The sequence below is a fragment of the Bombus pascuorum genome, chromosome 5 (genome assembly GCF_905332965.1).
Source record: "Bombus pascuorum chromosome 5, iyBomPasc1.1, whole genome shotgun sequence".
Lineage (NCBI taxonomy): Eukaryota > Metazoa > Arthropoda > Insecta > Hymenoptera > Apidae > Bombus > Bombus pascuorum.
This window is the reverse complement of record NC_083492.1, coordinates 17,215,773-17,238,355: the sequence shown is the minus strand read 5'-3', so window position 1 is coordinate 17,238,355 and position 22,583 is coordinate 17,215,773. Positions and strand designations below refer to the sequence as shown.

General features: G+C 33.3%; 3 protein-coding genes across 25 annotated transcripts; 2 read left to right on the top strand and 1 right to left on the bottom strand.

Annotated features, from left to right (window-relative positions):
- Positions 1-272: 272 nt before the first annotated feature.
- LOC132907336 (serine-arginine protein 55) lies at positions 273-12,550 on the top strand. 20 transcript variants are annotated; one of them, XM_060960333.1, is made up of 12 exons: positions 273-429; positions 2,639-2,765; positions 3,482-3,552; positions 5,187-5,282; positions 5,891-5,914; positions 6,065-6,121; positions 6,325-6,394; positions 10,512-10,585; positions 10,661-10,849; positions 11,201-11,326; positions 11,676-11,738; positions 11,801-12,550. In XM_060960333.1, the coding sequence occupies exons 2-12, from the start codon at positions 2,640-2,642 to the stop codon at positions 11,952-11,954; spliced, it is 1,050 nt and encodes a 349-aa protein (XP_060816316.1). In that variant the 5' UTR covers positions 273-429; position 2,639; the 3' UTR covers positions 11,955-12,550. The 20 variants fall into 20 exon arrangements, with proteins under 20 accessions (XP_060816316.1, XP_060816314.1, XP_060816312.1 ...); XM_060960331.1 differs by having other exon boundaries at positions 10,661-10,879; positions 11,813-12,550; XM_060960329.1 differs by having other exon boundaries at positions 10,661-10,879.
- A 1,515-nt stretch (positions 12,551-14,065) lies between these two features.
- On the top strand, positions 14,066-19,425 carry LOC132907333 (uncharacterized). Of its 4 annotated transcripts, XR_009658152.1 has the most exons (12): positions 14,066-14,408; positions 14,506-14,591; positions 14,654-14,873; positions 15,326-15,406; positions 15,469-15,558; positions 15,643-15,785; positions 15,885-16,059; positions 16,275-16,401; positions 16,488-16,666; positions 16,752-16,840; positions 18,706-18,877; positions 19,166-19,425. XR_009658152.1 is itself a non-coding variant. In XM_060960311.1 (11 exons), exons 1-11 carry the CDS (start codon positions 14,210-14,212, stop codon positions 19,178-19,180), a joined length of 1,404 nt encoding a protein of 467 aa, XP_060816294.1. In that variant the 5' UTR covers positions 14,066-14,209; the 3' UTR covers positions 19,181-19,425. The 4 variants fall into 4 exon arrangements, 3 of the variants coding, with proteins under 3 accessions (XP_060816294.1, XP_060816295.1, XP_060816296.1); XM_060960311.1 differs by lacking the exon at positions 18,706-18,877; XM_060960312.1 differs by having other exon boundaries at positions 18,706-19,425.
- LOC132907335 (protein singed wings 2) lies at positions 17,664-21,289 on the bottom strand. The gene is made up of 11 exons (XM_060960314.1): positions 20,941-21,289; positions 20,135-20,293; positions 19,884-20,046; positions 19,651-19,807; positions 19,430-19,578; positions 19,155-19,343; positions 18,742-18,900; positions 18,504-18,614; positions 18,302-18,391; positions 18,014-18,215; positions 17,664-17,938 (listed from the first exon to the last, which is right to left on the bottom strand). The coding sequence occupies exons 1-10, from the start codon at positions 20,967-20,969 to the stop codon at positions 18,030-18,032; spliced, it is 1,392 nt and encodes a 463-aa protein (XP_060816297.1). The 5' UTR covers positions 20,970-21,289; the 3' UTR covers positions 17,664-17,938; positions 18,014-18,029.
- Positions 21,290-22,583: the final 1,294 nt, after the last annotated feature.

Below are 22,583 nucleotides of genomic sequence, written 5' to 3'. Positions count from 1 at the left end.
TAAAAATGGGATACAATGAATAAATATAAACTTTATTGTTTTAAACGTAGTAAATGCGTAACTTATCTATAAATAAATTTTTTGTTTAGGCGGGGATAGTGAATTATAATAAAACATATTAAGAAATATAATTTTATGTTATATATTAAAAGTAAAATTATTATCCTAGATAATAATCTTATATTATTGCTTAGAATTCGTAAAATTTATTTAAAATTATGCCGAACTTCTGCTACTAGGCGTCTGTTGTCGAGGCTTGACAAGCCAGCGACTTTGTTCTTCACTGTGTGAACCCCGTTCTGTTTCCGTTATTGCAGCGAGCCATTTTACTTCAGACGCCGATCATTACTTCTTCTAGTAATTTGAGTGGTGTCGTGTCGTGAAAGCAGATTTCGGCAAACAAAGCAACCTATTTTTACGTATATTCAGGTAAGTTTGTAAATATATATTTCCTTATAATACTAAATATGCATTAAAAAAGTGATTTGTTTTCAAATACTTTGTTTTATGGATGGAACGGCCGCGTTTCATGATAAGTACCCTCGACATATCACATCATGATGGTTTAACGATAATTCATCGATGATACAGATTTTCCAATTGCATTTCTTATAATTAAAAAAAATTCATTTATTGTATTATTTGTTTATTTTTAAATTGTATATTAATGACGTGGCAGAAGCGCTCTGAATGCTACGTCATATGGATGCTCGCTCACAAGACCTTCTAGAATTAATTACAATGGATATTCGCACGTCGCAATTAATCGTTTTCCTTAGATAGCTATTATATATATAGTCTAGATATTATGTATATTGTTCCATAAATTCCATCTTAGCGTTATCGTTAATTCGCACATCATACTGATAATTTTCGAGAGGTTTCCACAACTAAAAAAATAATGTTTCGCAATAGATATAATTATTTTATATAATCGTAACATGTTTTTATAAATACAGTTATCACATTTTTATCCGCATATAATCGTGTAAATTACGTAGCAGAAAAGGAGGACGATAAGCAATCACACGACCGCCATTTTATGAAACGAGTGCCCACTAAAAACATGGTTTGTCGCTGGAGTTTGAAATATATATTACACTTTTTATATTAAGTCACATTTACTATATTTACTTAAACATGAATAAAAATGCAAGTTAAAATTTGGACAAAAGGAAAAGGATTGTAGAGCTCTTTTACTCTTAGAAAGTGTGGTAGGTGAAGGAGGGAAAATAATTCAACCCGTGTATCATGTATTAGTACATTATATGTATTGATACGTTGTCGTAAAGTACAGTCAAAATCTCGCAATAAAAGTAGAAAACTATCTTTTTAACACCACGAATGAGTATACTCTATAAGCTTATATCGTAGCCTAAAAGTCAGTGCTCAGATGGTAAATGTTTATGCAGCATATTGAAAATTAAGTTTCACAAATTGAAAATTGTTTTACATATTTGCCATTCCTAATTGTTTGTTTACAACATCAGACGAGTTCGGTACGTATAGTAAAATTTTCAGCTTTGCATTGTTTCTCCTATTCAGAATAATTAATTGAAAATACCGAACACGGCTAATGTTCAATACTTGTGTAAACTTTTTGGCTGAGTAAGCATGAAGATGAATACCGTAGTGATATTAAATCATATTTTATCTCAATGTGCAAATTATTAAAACACTTTTTATTTAGTTATACATAGACAAAGAATGTTTTATGTTATCCACAAGTGCATGAGATGTGCTTAATATAGTTGTAATTATTCACTCTTGTTTCTTTGCTTGAAAATAAATAAGCTTAATATTCAGTAAGTTGTCATTTTTAGATTGTTATATATCACTTAGTCTTATTAAATTCATTACATTATGCAACTATAGATATTAATGCTTCTCAGAATTTTTTTTAACATGCAATAAATCATATGGCTTTGAAATTATATATTTGTTACATATTTGTATATAATTTATAGCATGTAACCCAATGTGAATTATATTTATACTCAACTTATGTATAAACATGAGTATTGAAGTATAAGTTTTGCTTTATTTATTAATGAATTTTTATTTGTATATTAACTTAATATATGTGTGAAGTTTTACATGTTTTGTTAAAAACGACCCTGTGTGATTGTTATAAAAGAATGTATGCTGAAGTACTATATTTATCGACTACATGGAATGTTAGGTTTGGAAGCAAATTTTATAGTTTTGTATTACAATAGCACCTCTATATTGCACTTGTGACCTATTGCCGTCAGTTTAATAGGCACAAATTTAAGTGGTAAAGCTTTCTTTGACATAAATTTTTAAAGTTTCGACAGAAGTATAAAGTAAACTCACCAATGTCAATTTTATTAAGTTGCATTGCCATTCTCAGCCAGAATATTGGAAATTAACGTAACAGTTCTTATGTTGTCATGCGACTAAATGGCAGGTTCTTAAAGTAGCCTGTTATGTATGGTGTTTTTATATTTTCCTTTAAGAATGAGCACCCGAGTATTCGTTGGCGGATTAACATACCGGGTGAGAGAGCGCGACCTTGAGAAGTTCTTCCGGAAATATGGTAGAATCAAGGAGGTCGCTATGAAGAATGGATTTGCCTTTGTGGTAAGTCTAATGTGGTTCAATTGTTTTTTTACAGTATGGTAGGGACAAGGGTCTATGTCGGTGGGCTTCCATACGGCACCAGGGAAAGAGACCTTGAGAGATTTTTCAGAGGCTACGGTCGATTCCGTGATGTACTCATCAAGAACGGTTACGGCTTTGTTGTAAGTACCTAAATCAAATTTTATACACATACCCAACACTTTACTCTACTCAATTTGGTCTTGTTATTTAGTAATAAAAAGTGTAGAAACCGCTTCTACACTTTTTTGTTGCTTCATAGAAAAATTGTGAATTATTTTATTATTTCATCTGTGACCAATATGTGTAGAGGGTAAAGTGTTTTACTTAAAAAATAACTTGAACTCGTGAGTTGATCTGACCTACCTTGAGCCCTGAACACATTGGTACTGTGGCTGCTTAATGGAACTGTGTGCTGGTTTTCATCGATTAATCTACAAAATGTTTGTAAGTTACGTATTATCAAAGGGGAATCGTGTTACTTATATCAAATATTTAATTACTATTTAATTTTGTGACAAAATACCAATTACAAAATAAAAAGCCATAAAATTACGAAATTAAACAATTTCTTAAAAATTTTGCATTACTAAATCAAAATTATTTAAATTATTAAATTATTAATTGAATCTTCTCCCTGTATAGATTATTACTCCACTTTGTTAGTATGCACTGGTGGAATATTCCTGAATATTAATAACTGCAGGTTCATATATGTGTGTTACACACTAGCTGTACTTTATGAATTAATAAGGTGTATTGAATAACACGAATAATACAATATAATACTGCATGTAAAAATTGGAACTGACAAGTTTCCCTCTTATTGTGATTTGTAATAAATCTATTTTGTTTACAGGAGTTTGATGACTATAGGGATGCCGATGATGCAGTCTATGAGCTCAATGGAAAGGAGCTTCTAGGAGAAAGGTAATACATATTACATATTTGTTATACATATTTTACACATACAAATATATTAGAAGTATGAAGAATGGTGTAGGTAGCATGTTTTGCATGATTAGTTTGTTCACCATTAAGTTTTGTTTTATACATTCACATTTACATATTAAAACTTGTAATTTTCAATTGCACAGTTTACAAAATATTATGATTATTGGAAATTACAAGAGTTCAATTTTTTTACTTTTTTTTTTATTACAATTTTTTAAATTACTGATCATCTTTTTGCCATTTATTTATTATTATATTATAAACATATATTAAAAATGTAACATTAACCTGTTTAATTATAATATTAAAAACTTTAATTTAACGGACATATATTATTTAAGCATTTTTTTAAAGATTTGGAGATGAAAATAACTTTGTTAATGTTATGTAAAATAGGTAGGATTATACATGAGAAGCAATAGCATTGATATTTATTTTACTTTAATAACCTTTTATGCATTATTGGATAATAGTTTCGTTCTAGAAGTTTCCTAGTTATTTGCGATTAGAGGCAAAGTAGAATTCTTGGCTATAAGGGAAAAGAGTTTAATATTAAATATCTTTGTATGTAAAAAAAAAGTCGATATTATTTTTGGGAATAAAGCGTTTGCAAATTGAAAATCGTAAATAATTGCGCTTTTAAAGTCGTATTTTACTTTCGTTTATGTTCAAGTTTTTAGATATTTTTAATGTTTTTTAAAGTATTTTGAATTCTATCCTATTGATATCCGTAATAATCTGCTGTTGCTTCTGTATAATTGCAACATATATAAAAAAAATTTTTTTTTTTTTTTTGGTTATTATCTTTAAGTTTAACAAAACGGCGTCTGTCCTCCAAATTATTGATTGGGTTTGTTCTGCAATAAAAGTGCATCTTACTTAAATAGCCGATATGACTTGCCGCCATTTTGAACTACTTCCATCAATTCCCCGATATATGTGTTAAAGAGACTATATTGATATACTTTATAACGAATGCCTCAGAATTTTACATAATGTATATTGCTTCTTTGACAAAAATTGTTTAACAAACAAAACGAGAGAAAAATAGAAATATGTATCTTTCGTAATGCGTTTTCATAATTCTCTGGTGATCATGAACAATTTTTTTTTTCTAATTCCTCGAAGTGATAAAAAAACGAAGCTAAGAGAGGTGTAAAAGAAAAGAATGAATACAAAGTGATCCCAGTTAATTATGAGAAAGCCTTGAGCAATTTTATACGAATGTATAACTTAGATTAATGAATAAGTTGCGAATTATAAGTGGACAGCAACTAGAAAAATTAGAGAGGGGATGAAGAGACAAATACGATGATGAGGGGACAGCGCCTCAATGGCTGGACTTTGTAGATAAAGAACGAGGCGGATGATATTTGAACGGATTTCGAGAGCAGGCTGAGGAATGGAAAAGAAAATGGAAAGAAGGATGGAGGGAAGGAAGCAGCTTTAGAGTAAGAATTAGTCGAGGACTTAGGCGGGGTTTTGTTGGGTGTGTTTCAGAGTGGCGGTGGAGATAGCACGGGGTGTTTCAGGGAGGCGAGGCGACCGTGGCTACGGACGCTCACGCTCCTGGAGAGACAAGTAAGCATATCCAATGTGTCTTGTTACAGAATTACTGTAGAGAGGGCCAGGGGGACACCTAGGGGTAGTGACCAGTGGCGCTATGGTGACTCCCGTGGTGGTTATGGGGACTCGAGGCGATCTGCGTAAGACACGCTATCCTTTTTTTTATTTTATCAGAGCGATCATTATCCCCTCCTCCCCTGCAGGCAATTAAATTGAGATATGCAAAATCTTGAATAAATTTTTTCGAGTTAACTTCGATACATTTTTTTGATATTTGAATAAAATAGAAGAAAATGTTCTCTTTGAATGTACATTAAATTCGATTGTATGTAATGAAAAATGATTTTACATATCGTCCATACAGGGAAGAACGTAACCTTGGATATGATAAGCTCTAAAATAGAAAGAGAGAGAGAGAGAAAGAGTATGAAAGAAAGTGTGAAAGAGAACGAAAGAGAACGAGTGAATGTTGTAAAGCTTGCCAATTTGCATACGATGAAAGTTCGTCTAGGCACCGGCGAATTCTAATTAGTTTGAATTGGTTGTCTTGGATTTGACTGCTCTCCCGAGTACGTCGAATTAATGGAAGTCTTAAAAAACTCTCACCAGCTGAGAAATCTAACACGTAATAGTATATTATAATGCCTAGTGAATACCCTCCCAGACATTATGTTTATTACTGGTAGATGAGAGAGGTGGATCGATGTAATTGGCGACTAATAGATGTGTGGTATTGTGTTTGTTACAGCCGAGACGATATGCGGCACGACAGGTACGCTATTGCTGCATTTTGAGTAGATTTGATTCGATTGGAACAGGTGATTGATTGTGTGCCTGAGCAATGAGTGCAGATCTGTAGTTATTTGCTGAAGGTTTAACCAACGATCCGTTATTTCTGTTCACATGACATCCCTTTTTGCAGAGATAGTGTGAACAGAAACACGAGGACTGCATCTAGCTACAAGCAATCATTGCCCAGGTACATACATCCAATGTTACGCTCTAACGATACATCTTATAATTTCTTCTTCTAAATAATTACAATATTGAATATTACAAATCAAGTTTTACGTTTCCATTCTTAGAGTTTCGCTATTGTTACGTATAAAGTCAGGTCCAAGACAAACCTGCTTCTATTGAAATAATACAAAGTAGATAATATCCGTATTTTTCCCTTTGTAGATATGGACCACCAACACGCACCGAATACCGGCTCACTGTGGAGAATCTCTCGAGTCGCGTTAGCTGGCAGGTAAGTAATATCTGTAACCTTGGCTTCGCACTTACAATACGTCCGATAGCTTTTTCGTGAGTTTGATTGCTACTCGAGGTTTCCAGAATGATTACGATATGCGAATATTCTATCGAAAATGTGCGCGTGTAACCGATCCCTATATATTTTCTCGCTAGCGTTCGATCGTTCCGCATTTCGTGTTTTCCCCGAGTTGAACCAAACTTACACGCGCGGCATTTTTAGCATTAATGTTTTTATTCGATTTTTCTTTCGTCATTTTTAAGTTTGTTTATGCATATCTGAAACTCTAATCCGAGTTTACAAAAAAAGATGTAGATTTTGATCAAGTAAGTCTATGGCATATTTTCGAAACAAAATTTTTTATCCTAATTACTTTCGCTCGATGGTGAGCAGAAGTACGGAAAACGTACGGAAAAAGAGAAAGTACCAGACGAAAGGTGCAGAAACATAGAGAGGGATGAATATGGAAAATACACGACCCCCCTGATTAAAAAGAACAGGCATGTGAATCATTTGAATATCACGTATAACGTGTGTTGTACATTGATTCTTGAGTAAACGTAAAAATGACACTGAGAAATCGGATCGTGCTACTTTGTGCGTACTATTTGGAAGAAGAGTTGTGTACGTTTTGAAGACGTCGAGCAAATGAACAGTGGAGAGGAAGACACCAGATAGACCAATCGGAAGGGCAATCTTGGGAAAACAATGGGAAATGCGAACTATGTGGGAAATACCAGGACGCACTCCATTTTTAGAAATCTCTGATCTTTAAAAAAGAGATGTATATACGTATACATCTGTGTACACAAAACTCTAAATATCCATGCCAACGAATTAAAAAAAAAAGAGACAGAAATAGAGATCCTTTGTGTGCATGTGGACCAAGTCTTACTTGATCAATATACATTGCATAGATATATAAACATATATATCCTCTAATCGTACTTTTCGGATGATTGGTTGTCTTTTGATGAAAAAAAAGTATACTTATCTATGAATTTCTCTCGCTCAATCAATTCTTCGACGTTCCTTTTTCAATTTATTATTTCATTTACGTTCGGCCAACAGTTGAGAAAAACAATAAAATTGATGTTCTTTCCGAAGAGCCATGTCCTCTTCGCCGAGGAGGGGCGACCGGTAGGGCCAATAGACTGATGATGTGCGATGATAAAGATGACGATGCACGCGATGGGCCCGCCTTAAGGTCAAGTGGCACCAGGTTGGTTTCTGAGGTGTCCCGGGTGAGAGAGATAGCCGCGTGGCACTGGGTACACCTACTACCTACCACCTTCTACTACTTGCGCAGTGATACGTGGTGAAACCCAGTGATGAGATAGGTTCTTACGTATCTGCGATCTTCTCATCGTGATCGCTGGGAGAGAAAAACGTCGTCTGCCTTCTACGATCATCAATGACTCTGACCTGTATCTTTGCCTGGATGTGTTACAACAACAATCACCACCACTATTTTACTCTCAATATATTTCCATACTTCCTTCCCATCATTACCATTGTTACCACATATTCTCTCTCTGTTACATCCTTTGTGAAACATTTCGTCATCATCATCATCACTCTTTGATCCTTCTGCATTACATTTATACTCTTGACATCTTATTATTCAACCTTATTATTGACCCTTTACATTACTCTTCATGATGAACAACTCACAATATAACTACTACCACTACTGTTACTACTACTATCACCACCACCATCATTACTACCACTACTACTACTACTACTTATTACTACTACTATTACTATCACTACTACTACTACTACTATCACTATCACATTTGTTACTACACCACGACTGTTACTGCTACTGGTACGTCACCAACCTAGCCATCTAGTAAGTCAGGCAGCGGCCACCCATGAGGGCATACACGGGCCGAAACCCGAACCATCCGCGACTACGCCACACAGATCCGTTCGACCCAACCAAGCGCCGTTGTGTCTGGCCTTTCTCTCTGTCCGTAAGCAAGGTGGTGCCTGGGCCCAAGGTAAATGCGTCACCTTAACCGAGTGTACTCTTTAGATATATACATTATATCTATTATATATCTTATATACACTTACACACTTTTGTAACTTGTTATCTTATTTATTGATATCTTTTTAAGATATATATTATATATCTATTAACTGTGCACCATAGTTCAGGTGTTTTATATGTGTGTGTATATATACACATCCTATATCAATATAGATCTCTACTGAGAATGTTCAGCGAGCTTGGAGCCGTGCACACGCAATAAAAAAACCAATACCGGAAATAGGGAATCAGATTAACAAATTACCTCTATGATATATATTAGATATATCATATATATATTTATATATATATATATATATTAAGTGTGCTCGAAATTAGGCATCCGTTCGTTTAATAACTATATATGTAGTAGTTGGTTTATTTTTCTGTACTTTGTGTATATATTCGTTGGTCATTATAAATCATGATTTTCAAATAACTCAGCGTTTACGTTTTTCATGAAACGGACGCTTTTTACGTGTCTTTTGAATGAGAACAAAAAAAACAACTTTTCTTTATGCAAGGCAATTTATTTCTTTTCGTAAAATTTAGTTTTCTTCTCTCTTTTGGGTTTGTGTATAAAACATACAAAGGAGACATTTCAGTCATCAAGCGTCGTTGCAGATTATCCATTAAAGGAAAACAATTTGGTGTATCGACATGATTCCTATTGTTACGCTTTACTATGCACACAGGATACAAGAACAATATTTAGGATTTTTTAACGCATCGGATAAGAATTTGTTTTGAAAAACTGACCTATCATGCATGATTCCGAAGAAACATCAAGATTGAAAGACAAGAGTTACCTACACGCACGCACCTAACAAGAGAGAGAAAGAGAGAGTCCACGACATTAAGCCGTACCTGGTTCCCACAAATACAAGAAACAGTCTCAACCATGAACGTATACAGTGGATACCAAACAGAGATTTTTTCCTCGTTATGGACGATGAATCATGAAGAACAGATAAGAACCATCCACTCGCATCATTAAATCATAGAAGACATAATAGGAAAAGAATATTACATCAAGAGGAATATACAGTTTCCAAAAGGGAGATACTCGATGAATATCATAGCAAATAAATGATTTCTCCTCTACGTTGGTTATTCTTAAAGGAAAATAATTGGAAAATGTTCTTACTTTCAGCATCGGTCCAATTTCTTTGGATTTTTCGAATTCCATTTTCCAGTTATGGTGTGATAGACAATATAAAGTATATGTTCCTCATTCTGTATACACGAATTACATTTATTTTTGTCATCTTTGAAATACAGGTTTTGCAATGTGGGAGACATTCTAAAAGAAACCGAATATTTTTTCAACGTATTCTGAACCATATTCGTCTTTCATTGTTCACCGTTTGATTTCACAGGCAACTGTCTTCTCTCTGCCTTATGCAGTTCCATCTTTTCAACGATCCATATAGTTTTTGATCGAACCTACCGTTTGCGATTTCTTTCTGATTTAAATAAATGATAGAAAAATTGACTTTTTAGAAACTTCTTTGTATGCAGCATGATTTTGGTGGAGTTTTATTGTGAGCTGCTCTGCAGAAATTATATATTCGATGATATATTTGTTTGAGTAAAAAAATAGTATTTTCGTTAATTACTGAAAGATGCCTTTCACAGTATGTATTATTTTTCTGCAGGGTGGAGGTTTTCTATAAAACAAATGACTATACTTGTTTTAAAGATTGAATTGCATAAAAAGAAAGGTTGCATCAACCGCAGATACTAAATTCGAGCACATGCTTTCAACATATATTCTCCACACTGAAGATTATGGACAGACAGGAGATATAACATGGTTTTTTTCAATAAGGATAGAGTTTTTGGTATATACTTCAGGACAAGGAGGATTACTATATTTAATATGTGATAGGAGAAGTATAGTGGACAAAAGTGCACAGGACACATTTTAACTTATGCGTAATCTTTAGTATAGGAACACAAAACTTAGTCTTATTCATACGTGAATATTAACCGTATCTCATTATAATTTAATGTAAGACACATTTTTTTATCATTGTAATATACTAATTCATCTTCTTGTGTGATGCTCAGGATTTGAAGGATTATATGAGACAAGCTGGTGAAGTGACATATGCAGATGCACACAAACAGCGCAGGAATGAAGGGTAAGTTACATTTTCATTTACAATTATTTCGTTATATTGATGTAGTTTGATCAATGGCATAATTTAATGTTACAGGGTTGTAGAGTTTGCAACATATTCTGACTTGAAGAACGCTATCGATAAATTGGACGATACAGAACTAAATGGACGTAGAATCAGACTTATTGAAGATAAAAGACGTGGGCGTCGCTCAAGATCCTCAAGTTCGAGATCAAGATCGCGGTCACGATCTCGATCTCGTCGCCGATCCCGCTCCCGCTCAAGGTATTATCGTCGTTCTCGATCCCGATCAAGGTACTGTCGGGGGGCGGCAATGTCTCCATCATTTTTTACTTTAATACTAACCATACCTGTAGCAGCATACTAAATTCTAATTTTGATTACTTCGAAATCTACTGCATACTTCTTGTTTAAATTTTCAAATTATTTTACACCTTTTAATGTTTAATCATATGTTAGATATGTTCACTTCTCGCGCATAATACAAGAACATTCATCTAGAATAACTTAAAACAATTGCAACTGATATGATGACAGTTATTAAAGTAACTAGATCAATTTTGTGTATAGTATATTTTAAACATATTGCAATGATATATATTTTAATTGTATCAGGAGTCGTCGCAGTTCTCGCAGTCGTAGCCGTCGCAGCAGTCGTTCCAAATCAAGGGCACATACTAAATCAAAATCGAAGTCCAAATCCAAATCTCCTGAACGTAGCCGAACCCGATCTAAATCCAAGTGAGTATTTGTTCTTCTGTATTTGTGTTATGTCACTTCTAATTTTGTGATGTAAAGTTTATTTATTTGCTTTCTTTCTTGCGCAATTATCAATAATCGAATGTTATGTAAATATCTCCTACGTTTCACATGTATTTCACTTTCATTCTTTGGCATTGTGTTTGGGCTGATTTTTTTTTTAAGAAACCTCTTATGGCATTTTTTATGTTTATACGAAAGAGAAAAACAGTTTTTTATACTTTTAATTATATCTCCCTGCATCCTCTTCATTTGAACTATAATTTTGCAGATCAAGAGACCGCTCAAAGTCGAAATCTAAGTCAAAGTCCAAATCCAGATCTCGTTCTAGGTCCAAGGCTGAGAGGTCAAAGTCCAGGTCGCAGTCCAAATCCAAAGCCAAGTCTCCCTCGAAGTGAGTTCAATTGATATAATTAGCGCAAGAAAAGCAAATCTATCGTCATTTTTTTAATCTAGCTCTTCTTCCAGAGATAGATCTAGTCGCGAAAGATCAAGAGGCGACAGATCGAGATCTCGATCAGGCAGCAAACATAGCAAAAGCCGTAGCCGTTCTCGGTCACCAATGAATGGCGACAAATCACCAGAAAGTAATAAGCAGAAAGCTGATTAAAGAAAACGTGAAATAAGAAAAGGAGGAACATTTATTGTGAAAGGAAAAAATCCGGGAGAAGGAATTTTGTCCTCTTTTGTTTTCTTTTTTTTTTTTTGTCTATGATTAAATGCATTCAAGAAGCCAATTTTTCATGTCTTTGTTTTTAAGAAATCGTCGGTTTTTTTTATGACATTATTACTACTACTTGTAATTAACATATACATCGTTTTAAAGATAAAATTTCGTAGATCTTGTAAAATTTGGAACAGCGACACAAAAAGGAATTATAGTTAACAATCGGCTTAATTATAATTAAATGATTGTACATCATTTACTTAATTGAACCAAACTGTACATTGGTTACACATAATTTTAACTGTACACTCGTCATCTTTGAAGAAACACCAGACGCATTTAGAGAATTAAGATTTCTTCATACGTACCTTAAACGAATTCTACACATTTTTTGATGTATCGCCGTGTATCAAGGAATTTCCTGTAATGGCTTTTTGTATATATTCCTAACGATCACATTACTTCGCAAGACAAAAATGTGATGTGTATTAAAATTAGTGGTAAGAGGTATCTTATTATCAATAAAATTTCACGCTGTATTTGTTTTTTCACTACTTATTGTTTCGACCTTTTATATTTTTAAGCAGTTTTTAATATTTTATGTTTCTGCAAATTACATAATATAAGTTTATCGTATTGTTTTAAAATTAAGAGTAATTAGGCTATTTCGAGAGTTTACAGTGGATATTAGTCGATCTTAAATAACTATGACAAGATATAATTTATTAGCCAGATACAATTAAATATTAACCCTTTCAGTGCTAAAAACAGATATATCGTTGCGTATGTGATGTTGATTTACTAATTACTTGGCGAGAGAACTTTATCATAAAATGAATTTATGGAACATTATAAATGGTTGAATTTCTCTGCAAAAGTCCTATGTGAGATGTTCCATAAATTGAAAAAGTTGTTTATGGGTTTAACTTTTTGTAATATTCCGCGATGATTGATACCGAGATTGTGTATACACTGTTATAAGATAAAAATTCGATACGGGAGATTTGCTTGAGACCGTAATCACAGATTTTAGATAACACTGCTTAGAATAAAATATTTCCTTATGTTTCGTAAAATAATCTTGCATCAACAGAGCGAGAATAACATTTTTGATAGGCTTGTGCGAAGATCACGCACAATTTGCAATCTGTACAATAAAGGTTTACACGACGTATACATTAGTAATCATGAATGTCAAGTAAATTATTTACGTTAGTAATAAGAAAATATTACACATTTTCAATAGCCGGATAACTTTAAATGTTTGTAATAATATTAGGATGTTATTTCAGTAACGTTGTACTAGCTACACGAATCACTTATTTAATCCATGGCGCTTGTTGCACATCATTTAGTTTTCTGTTTTTAGAAATTTTTTTACGAACAATTGAGAATGCAATAATCATGCTTTGTACTACATGTTCTATATCAAACTATAATCAAATGATCATTCTTCTTTGCAAATACTGTTTATAAAAGAAAACTGACTTCTCCATTTTTCTTAATGATTTTGAATAAATACTATTGGTATGATTTATAATAAATATTGAAATACAATGGGCGTTAATTTATTCTCCCTTTATTTCGTAATATATTTCTTGTTGAATTCTCCAAGTATCATTTTTATCTTTTTTATCATTTCTTTCTCAAACCTTATCAAATTACATCAAATTGGTTCGGTATTCTTCGCTTAGGTACAATTCTTTCGGTTGACACTAAAAGGGTTAATGAAGAATAATACAATACCTACATAATGACATGAAATGAATGGGATATTATATTATACTAATTATTGATCTGTATAAATATTACCTAAAATTCGAGATGAAATTTAGAAATTTTACATTTAACTTCTTAGAACCATAATCAATAGTAAATATGAGCTTTTGTTGTATGTGTAAAGATGAGATTTATTATATGCATCACTTTTTATTTTTTAGATTGCATTTTCTATTTATATTACTTGTTCGTATAATTTAAGCTACTATTAAAGCCAAATGCAATAAGACGGTATAAAAAGTATCAAAGCCAACTCAGTGTTGCTATAAATATTACCGTCGATTGTCTGACATCCTGTCAATTTGTCAATGAAACCAAGGCACCTTCTTTTTTGCAGTATACGTTTTTGTTGCCAGTCTGGCAATCGGACCAAACCTTAATATCTTATAAATAGGATACAATAAAGTCCATGTTGTCGAATGTCTGAACGCCAAGATTCTACATGTCAAAAATATGAATTACCAAAATCATTGCAAGGTACAGAGGATGCCGAGTTCGTCTGGAACATGATAACCGAAAGATTTCCAAATGCGGCACCGCTTTTATGCGAAATGGAGACGGTTATCGATCGAGCCGAAGATCTTCTTCGGCAATTACGAGCACCTTGTCGTGAAATTGGTAGATGGCGATTATTTATATAAGATTTCATTCATTTTCTTTTAATTATCCATGAGTTCTAGTATTAAAAAAGATCTCTCACTTTACTATTCGATAGAAACATCTACCTCTTTCTTTACACAAGATTCAGAAGACTCAACTGTAATGTTTTCCGCTAGGGGATCGGTAATCACTGAAAATGACGTAGGTATCAGAAATCCAATATTACAAATTGATCTTTACGATTAAATATACATGTACCATAGACTATAGAAGAAAGTGATGCAATAAGTAAGAACGTGGCCGAGATACAAGTTTCAGAAAGCAGTATCGACGAACGAGAAGTTAACTTAATTGATGAAACTCAAAATTTGGTTACTAAAGAACAAGATATAGGAAACCAATCTAGTGACTCGCTGATGACGAATAGTTCTACCGCGCAGAAGTTTTCAAGCGATGAATCTGCTTCTCTTAACGTTGAAACAAGTTTGCATAGTCTCATTTATTGATAAGATTAAAACGATACTCTGTAATAATCGAAGGTCTATCTGAAAAAAAGGACTATAAGACAAAATGAATTATGTAAATTGCATTGGAAGTTTTAGTTCCTGTCTTCGATCATTATTATTTGAATCGATAACTATTGGACTGTGGATATTTATCGAAATTTATATTTTTATGAACGTAATTTGAGAAATGAAATCTACATAGGAAATTATCTTATTTGCTAAACACTATAATAAATACTATACTTTAGATACTTCGTATATTTTTGCACAATGATTAACATAGCTCTTATATATCTATCAAATAAATAAAAGTTTTATAATAATTCGATTACTTGACTAGGAAATACATCTCGATTTCTATCCGATAGACTTATACATCCTCTTTTTAGAAAATTATTCAATTGATTACTGATTATTATTTTCACGTAGATACCACTAAATTGATGAAAGAGACGTGTAGTTTAGAGGAGTGGGGTAAAATAACAGATGATGCTATGCGAAACGACGCTGGTATTAATAATCGTTATAAAACTATTTCTTTCGTACCACTAAGTCGACTTTTGTTCTTCCAGCCGAGGTGCAATCCGTTAAAAAAACGATTAACATGTTCGAGAAACGAGCCAATTTCGAAGAAACTAAAATGGAAAGCCACAGCATAAAAAGTAATTTTATCATACATTTCCAATTTAGTCTTAAGTAAAAAATTATACAATATAATTAGATTTCTAAGATCAAACGTTTTATAGAACACGAGGATTCTTGTATTACACTGCACCGCCAAGAAACATGTGCCGACGTTGGTGACTCCGTTATGGAAATTGGCTCTCATCGAACCGCAAGTAAAAAATTTATCGTCGAAAAAGACGATGCGATAAATCTTTCGATTCAAGTAAACGACAATTGTCTTTGTTTTCTCATATGTACAATTTATTATACAATATTTTTACACAATTTATTGGAATTTAAATCAATTTAAAATCAATTAAAGGGTAGTGGCGACGACAGTTCACCGAAAATTGTTAGTCAAAGAACGCCATTAAACATCTTAGAGGCATATGCAAAACGTTGCAAAATACCAGTTGAATATGAATACACAAGCGACTGTTTACATCGTCACAAATCGAACGTCTATGTAATACGTGGAAATCTCGCTGGATTTGCTGGTAATATCTTACGTAAATATTTAAGGAATTCATTGGACGCGTCAAAATTGAAAAATTGCTTCATGTAACTTTACACGTTTGGCTCCGCTTTCGCCGCAAACTATTTTTCTTAAATAGAGCAAATCTTTTTTTACAAATTAGATAATAACAATAAATATCGTTGCGTAAAAATTTCAATATTGAGTTCATTCAAAGCATCTTATATGAATTAACAGCAACATCTAGAGGTTTGACCGAAGAATCAACAAAGAACGACTTAGCCGCGAAAATTTTACAAATGATTGCGAACCAGGAGATGAAGGACGAGAAGCTCGGTGCTCTCGTGGATCTTACACAGGAAGAGTACGTACAAACCTAGTTCACAACCATTGACCCTTTACTTATCAATGTTAGATGATCATAATTAACAAGTTAAATGTTATCTACAGACTGTTGGAAATAATTAACCTAGGCACGGACGGTCTGAGAGAAACAGCTCAAAGAAAGTTATATCAACTTTGTCTTAAAAAAGGAGTAGCAGTTCCAAAGTACTGTGTGGAAAAAATGAAAACTTATCAGGGTTTGACTTATGTCGCTACCTGCTCTGCGTTAGGCTATATCAGCGAAGGTTTAGTCTAGAAATTTGGATAACAATTTTTTCCAATTCGTCTTTCTTTCCTGCATCTAGCTTATCCTTCTCTAAATAAATACAGGTCGTGGTGTGAGAGAGTGTGTGGCAAAGAAAGCAGCCGCTGACGAGTTGTATCGTCAATATTGCGAGGATCAGAAAGCAGAGTCGAAGGTAAGCTTGTTTAGCTTTTTTTTTTTTTAAATCGTTTATTTTGCCAAGATTTGCTTTTTTTAGATACATTTTTGAAATTCGCAATAAGCAATGAATTTGAGTAAAGTGTGTTAGGCAAAAGTACCGATACGCGACGGTACGACGTAGCCATGCTATATTATGTGTCGTGGTTTTACGGTTTTTGTGTTTATTTTTGTTTTTTGGATTCAAGCCGCAGGGGAGCGGAGCTTTTGCGTATTCTTGTTTGTGTTGTATTTTTGTCCTGAAACTTGGCCGCAAAACAGGACTCTTCGGTGGTTTACTTTTGTGCGCTGTAGGATTTTTTGGGGGGTGGCGGGATGAGAAGGAAGGGGAGGGGGATGTTAAATTGGATTATTTACAATGTTTACAGTATTTACAAGGTTACAGTATTTACATATTTACAGTACTTACACCTAGGTTACACGGTGGCAGAATTGGTTTTTGTCGAATTGGTGGTTTTCACTTATATTTTATTATGAGTTTGGTATCCACCAATATTTTTCTGTGTTTTTTCTGTGTTTGTCTTTAGTGTCTTTTAGGGGGAGGGCCATGTTGTACCTCCACCTGGTGTCTGCGGTCTGTCCGTTTAAGTTTTCCTCGTAGAGTATTGTCTTTATCCCTATTTTTCTTTTTATGTGGAAAATTATCGATAATATTATTTTGGTCTTGGAGGTAATTTTTTTCGTCTAGGTATAGGAACGCTTCTGGGGGGATGTAGCCTGTTGTCATTGTATTTTTGTAATATAATTCATTTGGGTAGTAAGCTTGCTTAGTCTTATAATTCTAGTGACCTTTATTTATTATATTACATTTTCTACCTGTAGTTCTCTTTTCTTTCAATTTGTGCTTTACAATTTGTGTAACTTTATTACTAAATAACACGTGGATGGTTACCCCTAGCGGGATACCATCTTCCAGTTTGTCTATTTTATTTTATATTAGCGAGGTCAGTAGGATGTTTCTTTCTTAGTCTTCTCCTTATATGGGTTTTGCTAGTTTCAGCAACCAGCTGATTTCGATGTGTTGCCATCCTTATTTGTAGTTCATCGGTATTTCGACAACGATTTTTCCACGATACTATAATATAATCTATATAATCTCATATAATATCCGAGGAAAGTCTTGGAATATATTTGAAGTCGTATTTCTTACATGGATAAGTATTCATTTATGGTATCTTAGCAACGATCCAAGGCAGCTTGCCAGTTTTTCTGAAAGACCAGTAGTCGTACAGCAGTTTTCCGATGATCAAAAGTATCAGAAATGCTAGGATAATATTTAAAATGTCCAAGGGATGAATTATAGGATCTTCGTCCGAGGAAACGCAAATTTCAGTGCGCCTCAGGTCTTTTATCTTTGAAAAAGATATACGAATCGTTTAAATTAAATGTTTAAATATTGTCCAACGAGAAACGTGGTAAAAATGATCAAATAACTTACAATTCTATCGGAAATGTCATCCCCGTTGGAAGACGAACATCTGACATCGTTAATGTCTTTTATTAAATTCGTATACCTAATGAGGAGCTCCTGCAAATGAATTAAACTTCAATGTTTTCAAAGTCCTTGGAACTTGGCATTTAATTGAAAATTTCTGATTTCTTTATGTTATATCGATCTACTATGATGATTCAAATTTCACCTGGAAGCCTGGTGTAAAAAGACAGTCGCATCTCCATGGATTTTCTCCAAGATACAAACTTACTGCGTTTCCATTGTGTAGTAACACGTTTTGCAGGGCATACGTAGGCAACTGAAATAATAACAGAAAACTTTGATTATTTATATTGTATTAAATTTACCGGTTCCAATCAAATGCAAGTCTTGTAATATCTTTGTTCCAGTAACGTGTCTTCGATCGACAAGAATATAATACAAACATCTGTTAATTTGTTTCCACGAAGACTAAGCAATCGAAAGCGATCCACCCAACTAGATCCCTCCAATTGAACAATCGATTCGATCATATTATCGTTCAGATATAAGTCCTCTACTCCTTTATACACAGGATTCGTCGTGAGTGGCCTCAAATCCTGTATCTACAATTAAAATTCTATTTTTTAAGAAGCATTCAGCCGATCTATATTATTGCCAATATTGTTGTCGATATTTAGGATTTCCAATATTATCGTACGTAAAAGATCAACCTCCAGTTTATCAGTACAACAATAATATTGACAATAATATTGACAATAATATTGACAAATAATATTGATCGTCTGAATGCTCCTCTAGTTATTAACGAGCTCTTAATATTAAGCATCTTGAAGAATAGTATTTAAAATGTTGCAACTTTGTTTCCAGATAAATGAAGAGTAGTGGTATTGGCGGGTAAGAAACTTGGCATCTCGGTTAATCCACGATGACTACAGTTCACCGAAACAAAGGCCGTCAGTTGCTTCTGAATATGTTTCCCTCCGTTACCAAATACGTATACTAATTCACACTCGCATACGGTCTTTGTACATTCCTCTTTCAACGTCTGAAATAGTAAATTTATTAAGTTCAAAAGGTTTGCATAGATTAACGTTGCTTCTTATGAATAAACTGTAATATAAAATTGATTACAATAATTATTTCCACAACTGGAATCAGTGACCTGCCATCATAAGGAACTGTGCAACGTAAATGTTCTTTATCAGCGATTTTGTGGCCCAACGAACCCTTTTCTTTGTTTAGAATCCACTTCGTATCCTCCGTACATTTCAAAGGATTGCCTTTTTCCAAATAAATTCTGTTTATAAATTAAATTCATACAAAAATTTCATTAATCATTTTTTTCTTCTTACCAGAAAGATAAATGTAACGTAACGACGAGATGTTGAAAGTTTCAACATCGATTTCTGGAAAGCTATTGTTTCGAAAATCCAGGCTCCTTAAGTTCGAAAGATTGACGAACGTATTTTCTGGAAGTATTTTTAATTTAGTTCCAGTGATTTCCAATTTCTGAAGAAAAATATCACTTTTGTAACGACAAGAGAAATACTCGATTAAATATTATGAAACAACAAAACACACGAACCTCGATCGATCGAGACTCGTTTGGGAAGGATGACGCTAATTTAGTCAAATTTCCTTCTCTGATTGTTAGCTTTTTCAAAGAAGAAAATCCCTGTAGAACATTCTGAGGATCGAAGGTCGTCAGGGGCCAATAGCAAAGCACCAATATTCGCACGTTCTCATCTCTAAACAGTCGTACTTAAATGCTTTTCTCTCCGTATCACAGTTATTTAAATACTCATTAGTAAGTAACGAAGCATTGGCGATAATCACCCAGTCTTCCATTTATCCTCGAGGCCATGAAAACAAACCAAACGGTGATCCTTAAAATTGCATTCGGTGCTCGTGTTCGAGTTTGTTCGACGTAGATCGCAAGTTTCTTCGTTCGTGTTCGCCAACGAGAGTTGCGGATTCATCGAGAAGAACGTTATCCTATTTCGATCATGCGTTAATCAATAATTGGTATATATCGTAAAATAATGAAAAAAAAAGAAAACATCGACGGACAATACGAAAGATGTTTTATTAAATTATTTCGATATATCTGTCGGCTGTAACATTTTTCGGTCACGTAAGTTTCGAATATTGTATTGAAATAGTGTCGGAATATTATCTAATCTTCCGCAGCTTAATTCCTCTTCAAACACGGAAGCACGTATACGCCATAATTTAACAGACGCAAATAATAATAATTCTGCGTTACTTATCTAATCGTCATTGTTTCAATTTCTTCTCGATTCGAACATTTTGAGACGATCGATCAGCACGAGTAATAGTTTTTACGCTTGAAATCGAGTTCCGAAAGATTTTGCAGACGCGCAACAGAAAATTGACCTTCTTCCTGTCCGCAGCGGTATCCGCGTTTGCTTAACCGCCAGTATAACATTTGCTTGACCAATTTTGAATTTTGTGCGATCAGCCGTTTTATCATGAAAGAAAGTATAATTCTAATAAAAACTGTGATCGCGCTACTTTGAAAACTAAAATTTAATATAGGAGGACCAAAAGCGCGTAATAGATTATTTAATGGATTGGTTGATGATAATAGAAAGCTATAAAAATGAAAAATCTTTACTTACAAAAAAACGTAACTTAACGTTTTCCACATTTTAAATGATCGTTTAAGCAGATGTTGCCCTTAAGAAAAATGGAGCGTTTAGTCGGAACTGAACAAGAACGTTATAAATATTTTATCAAGAATTTTCCATCGATTCGTTAATCGTAAGTGTACACAGGAAATAAAGAACCATATTCGAATGATGCACAAGTGTCGACCGTGGCCTGGTGATGTTAATGAGAGAATCGAAGCTGATCCTCTTCTGTCGGATGAATAACTAAGACGATGCGAGGGTTTAACTACGAGAGAACATATTGCAAGATTCGAGCGCAGACGCAAACATTCGATTTACACAGTGCGCCAATGCACATTGTGATAATTAGATCTTTTAGAATGGAAGAAACAATGATCTGCAATCGTTTACTCGAATATTATGGCTAAATGGTTATACACGTGTTACGTATTTATGTATGTTAAGAAGAAAAAATATTGGTTGGATTTCGTAATACTTACATATTGAATTATGTAAAAACTTTCTACAAATTCTCTAATTATAACGTGTATTAGCACTGTTAGATTTTTGGTATAATATCGTATAATTCACGACTTACATTAAAATTTAAATTGAATTCGTCGTGTTTCCTTTAGAAAAAGCTAGATTTGAGTAAAAGGAAAAAAATTAACGACCTTTATCTCGTTAGTTTAAAACCTTTTAACGTTTTATCAGTGGAGCACATCCTGTTTGAAATGAGCGGGTAAATTGACGAGATACTTTCATCGTCATATTATTCTGATATTCAGGATAAAATTCTCTTTATTTTTTTCTACCATAAATTGAACATCGCGGTAAGAATAATATTTGATATTGAGCAGCTTGTTTTTAGATCATATTATGCTATGATAAAGGATAAAATTTAATAGAAAATTCACTGGAGCTATTTATAATCCAGAACCTCTTTTCTACCTATGTTATCTCAATACGAAGAACGAAATTTGATAACCAATTTATCACGCTTACAGAGGCGCCACCTAGCGTTCAAAGACCTCCATTTCTCTTATGTTATCCCAATATAAGAAGTAACTTTTGAGGGAAAATTCAGTTTAACTATAAAATCGTATCTTACTTATAACCTCTAATAGCAGTATGCGATCCTAGTAATACAAGTAGAATTTGAGTCGAGTTTCGTAATTATTTTATTTTGAACGGATATATGATATGAAAGCATGTATGTATATATAAGTATAAGCAGAGACGGCACGAAACGGAGTAATAAACACGACAAAATTACTGAAATTTAATAATTCTATTTAGTACGGAGATACGATCGATAAACAGAGAATGTTTTATTAATATGATTATTTCATATCCGTATAAATACAAAATGTATTACGATAATATACATTGGAAAGATATTTCATTCAAAAAGATTACTAGGAATATTTTTCGACGTTTATCACTTAATTGCTATATACAACAAAATAATGTAACAACCTAATAATTTTTTGGATATTCGTGCCTTTTTATCGATTTAATTTGTATATGTACATGCGTGTAACGCTTTGCTTTTTGATTAAGATAAAAGATGAAACGTAAGAAGTTTGATGAAACAAAATAAAAAAGCATAAAGCGAAGAACAAATGACTTAAAAATAAATTACGCTACTT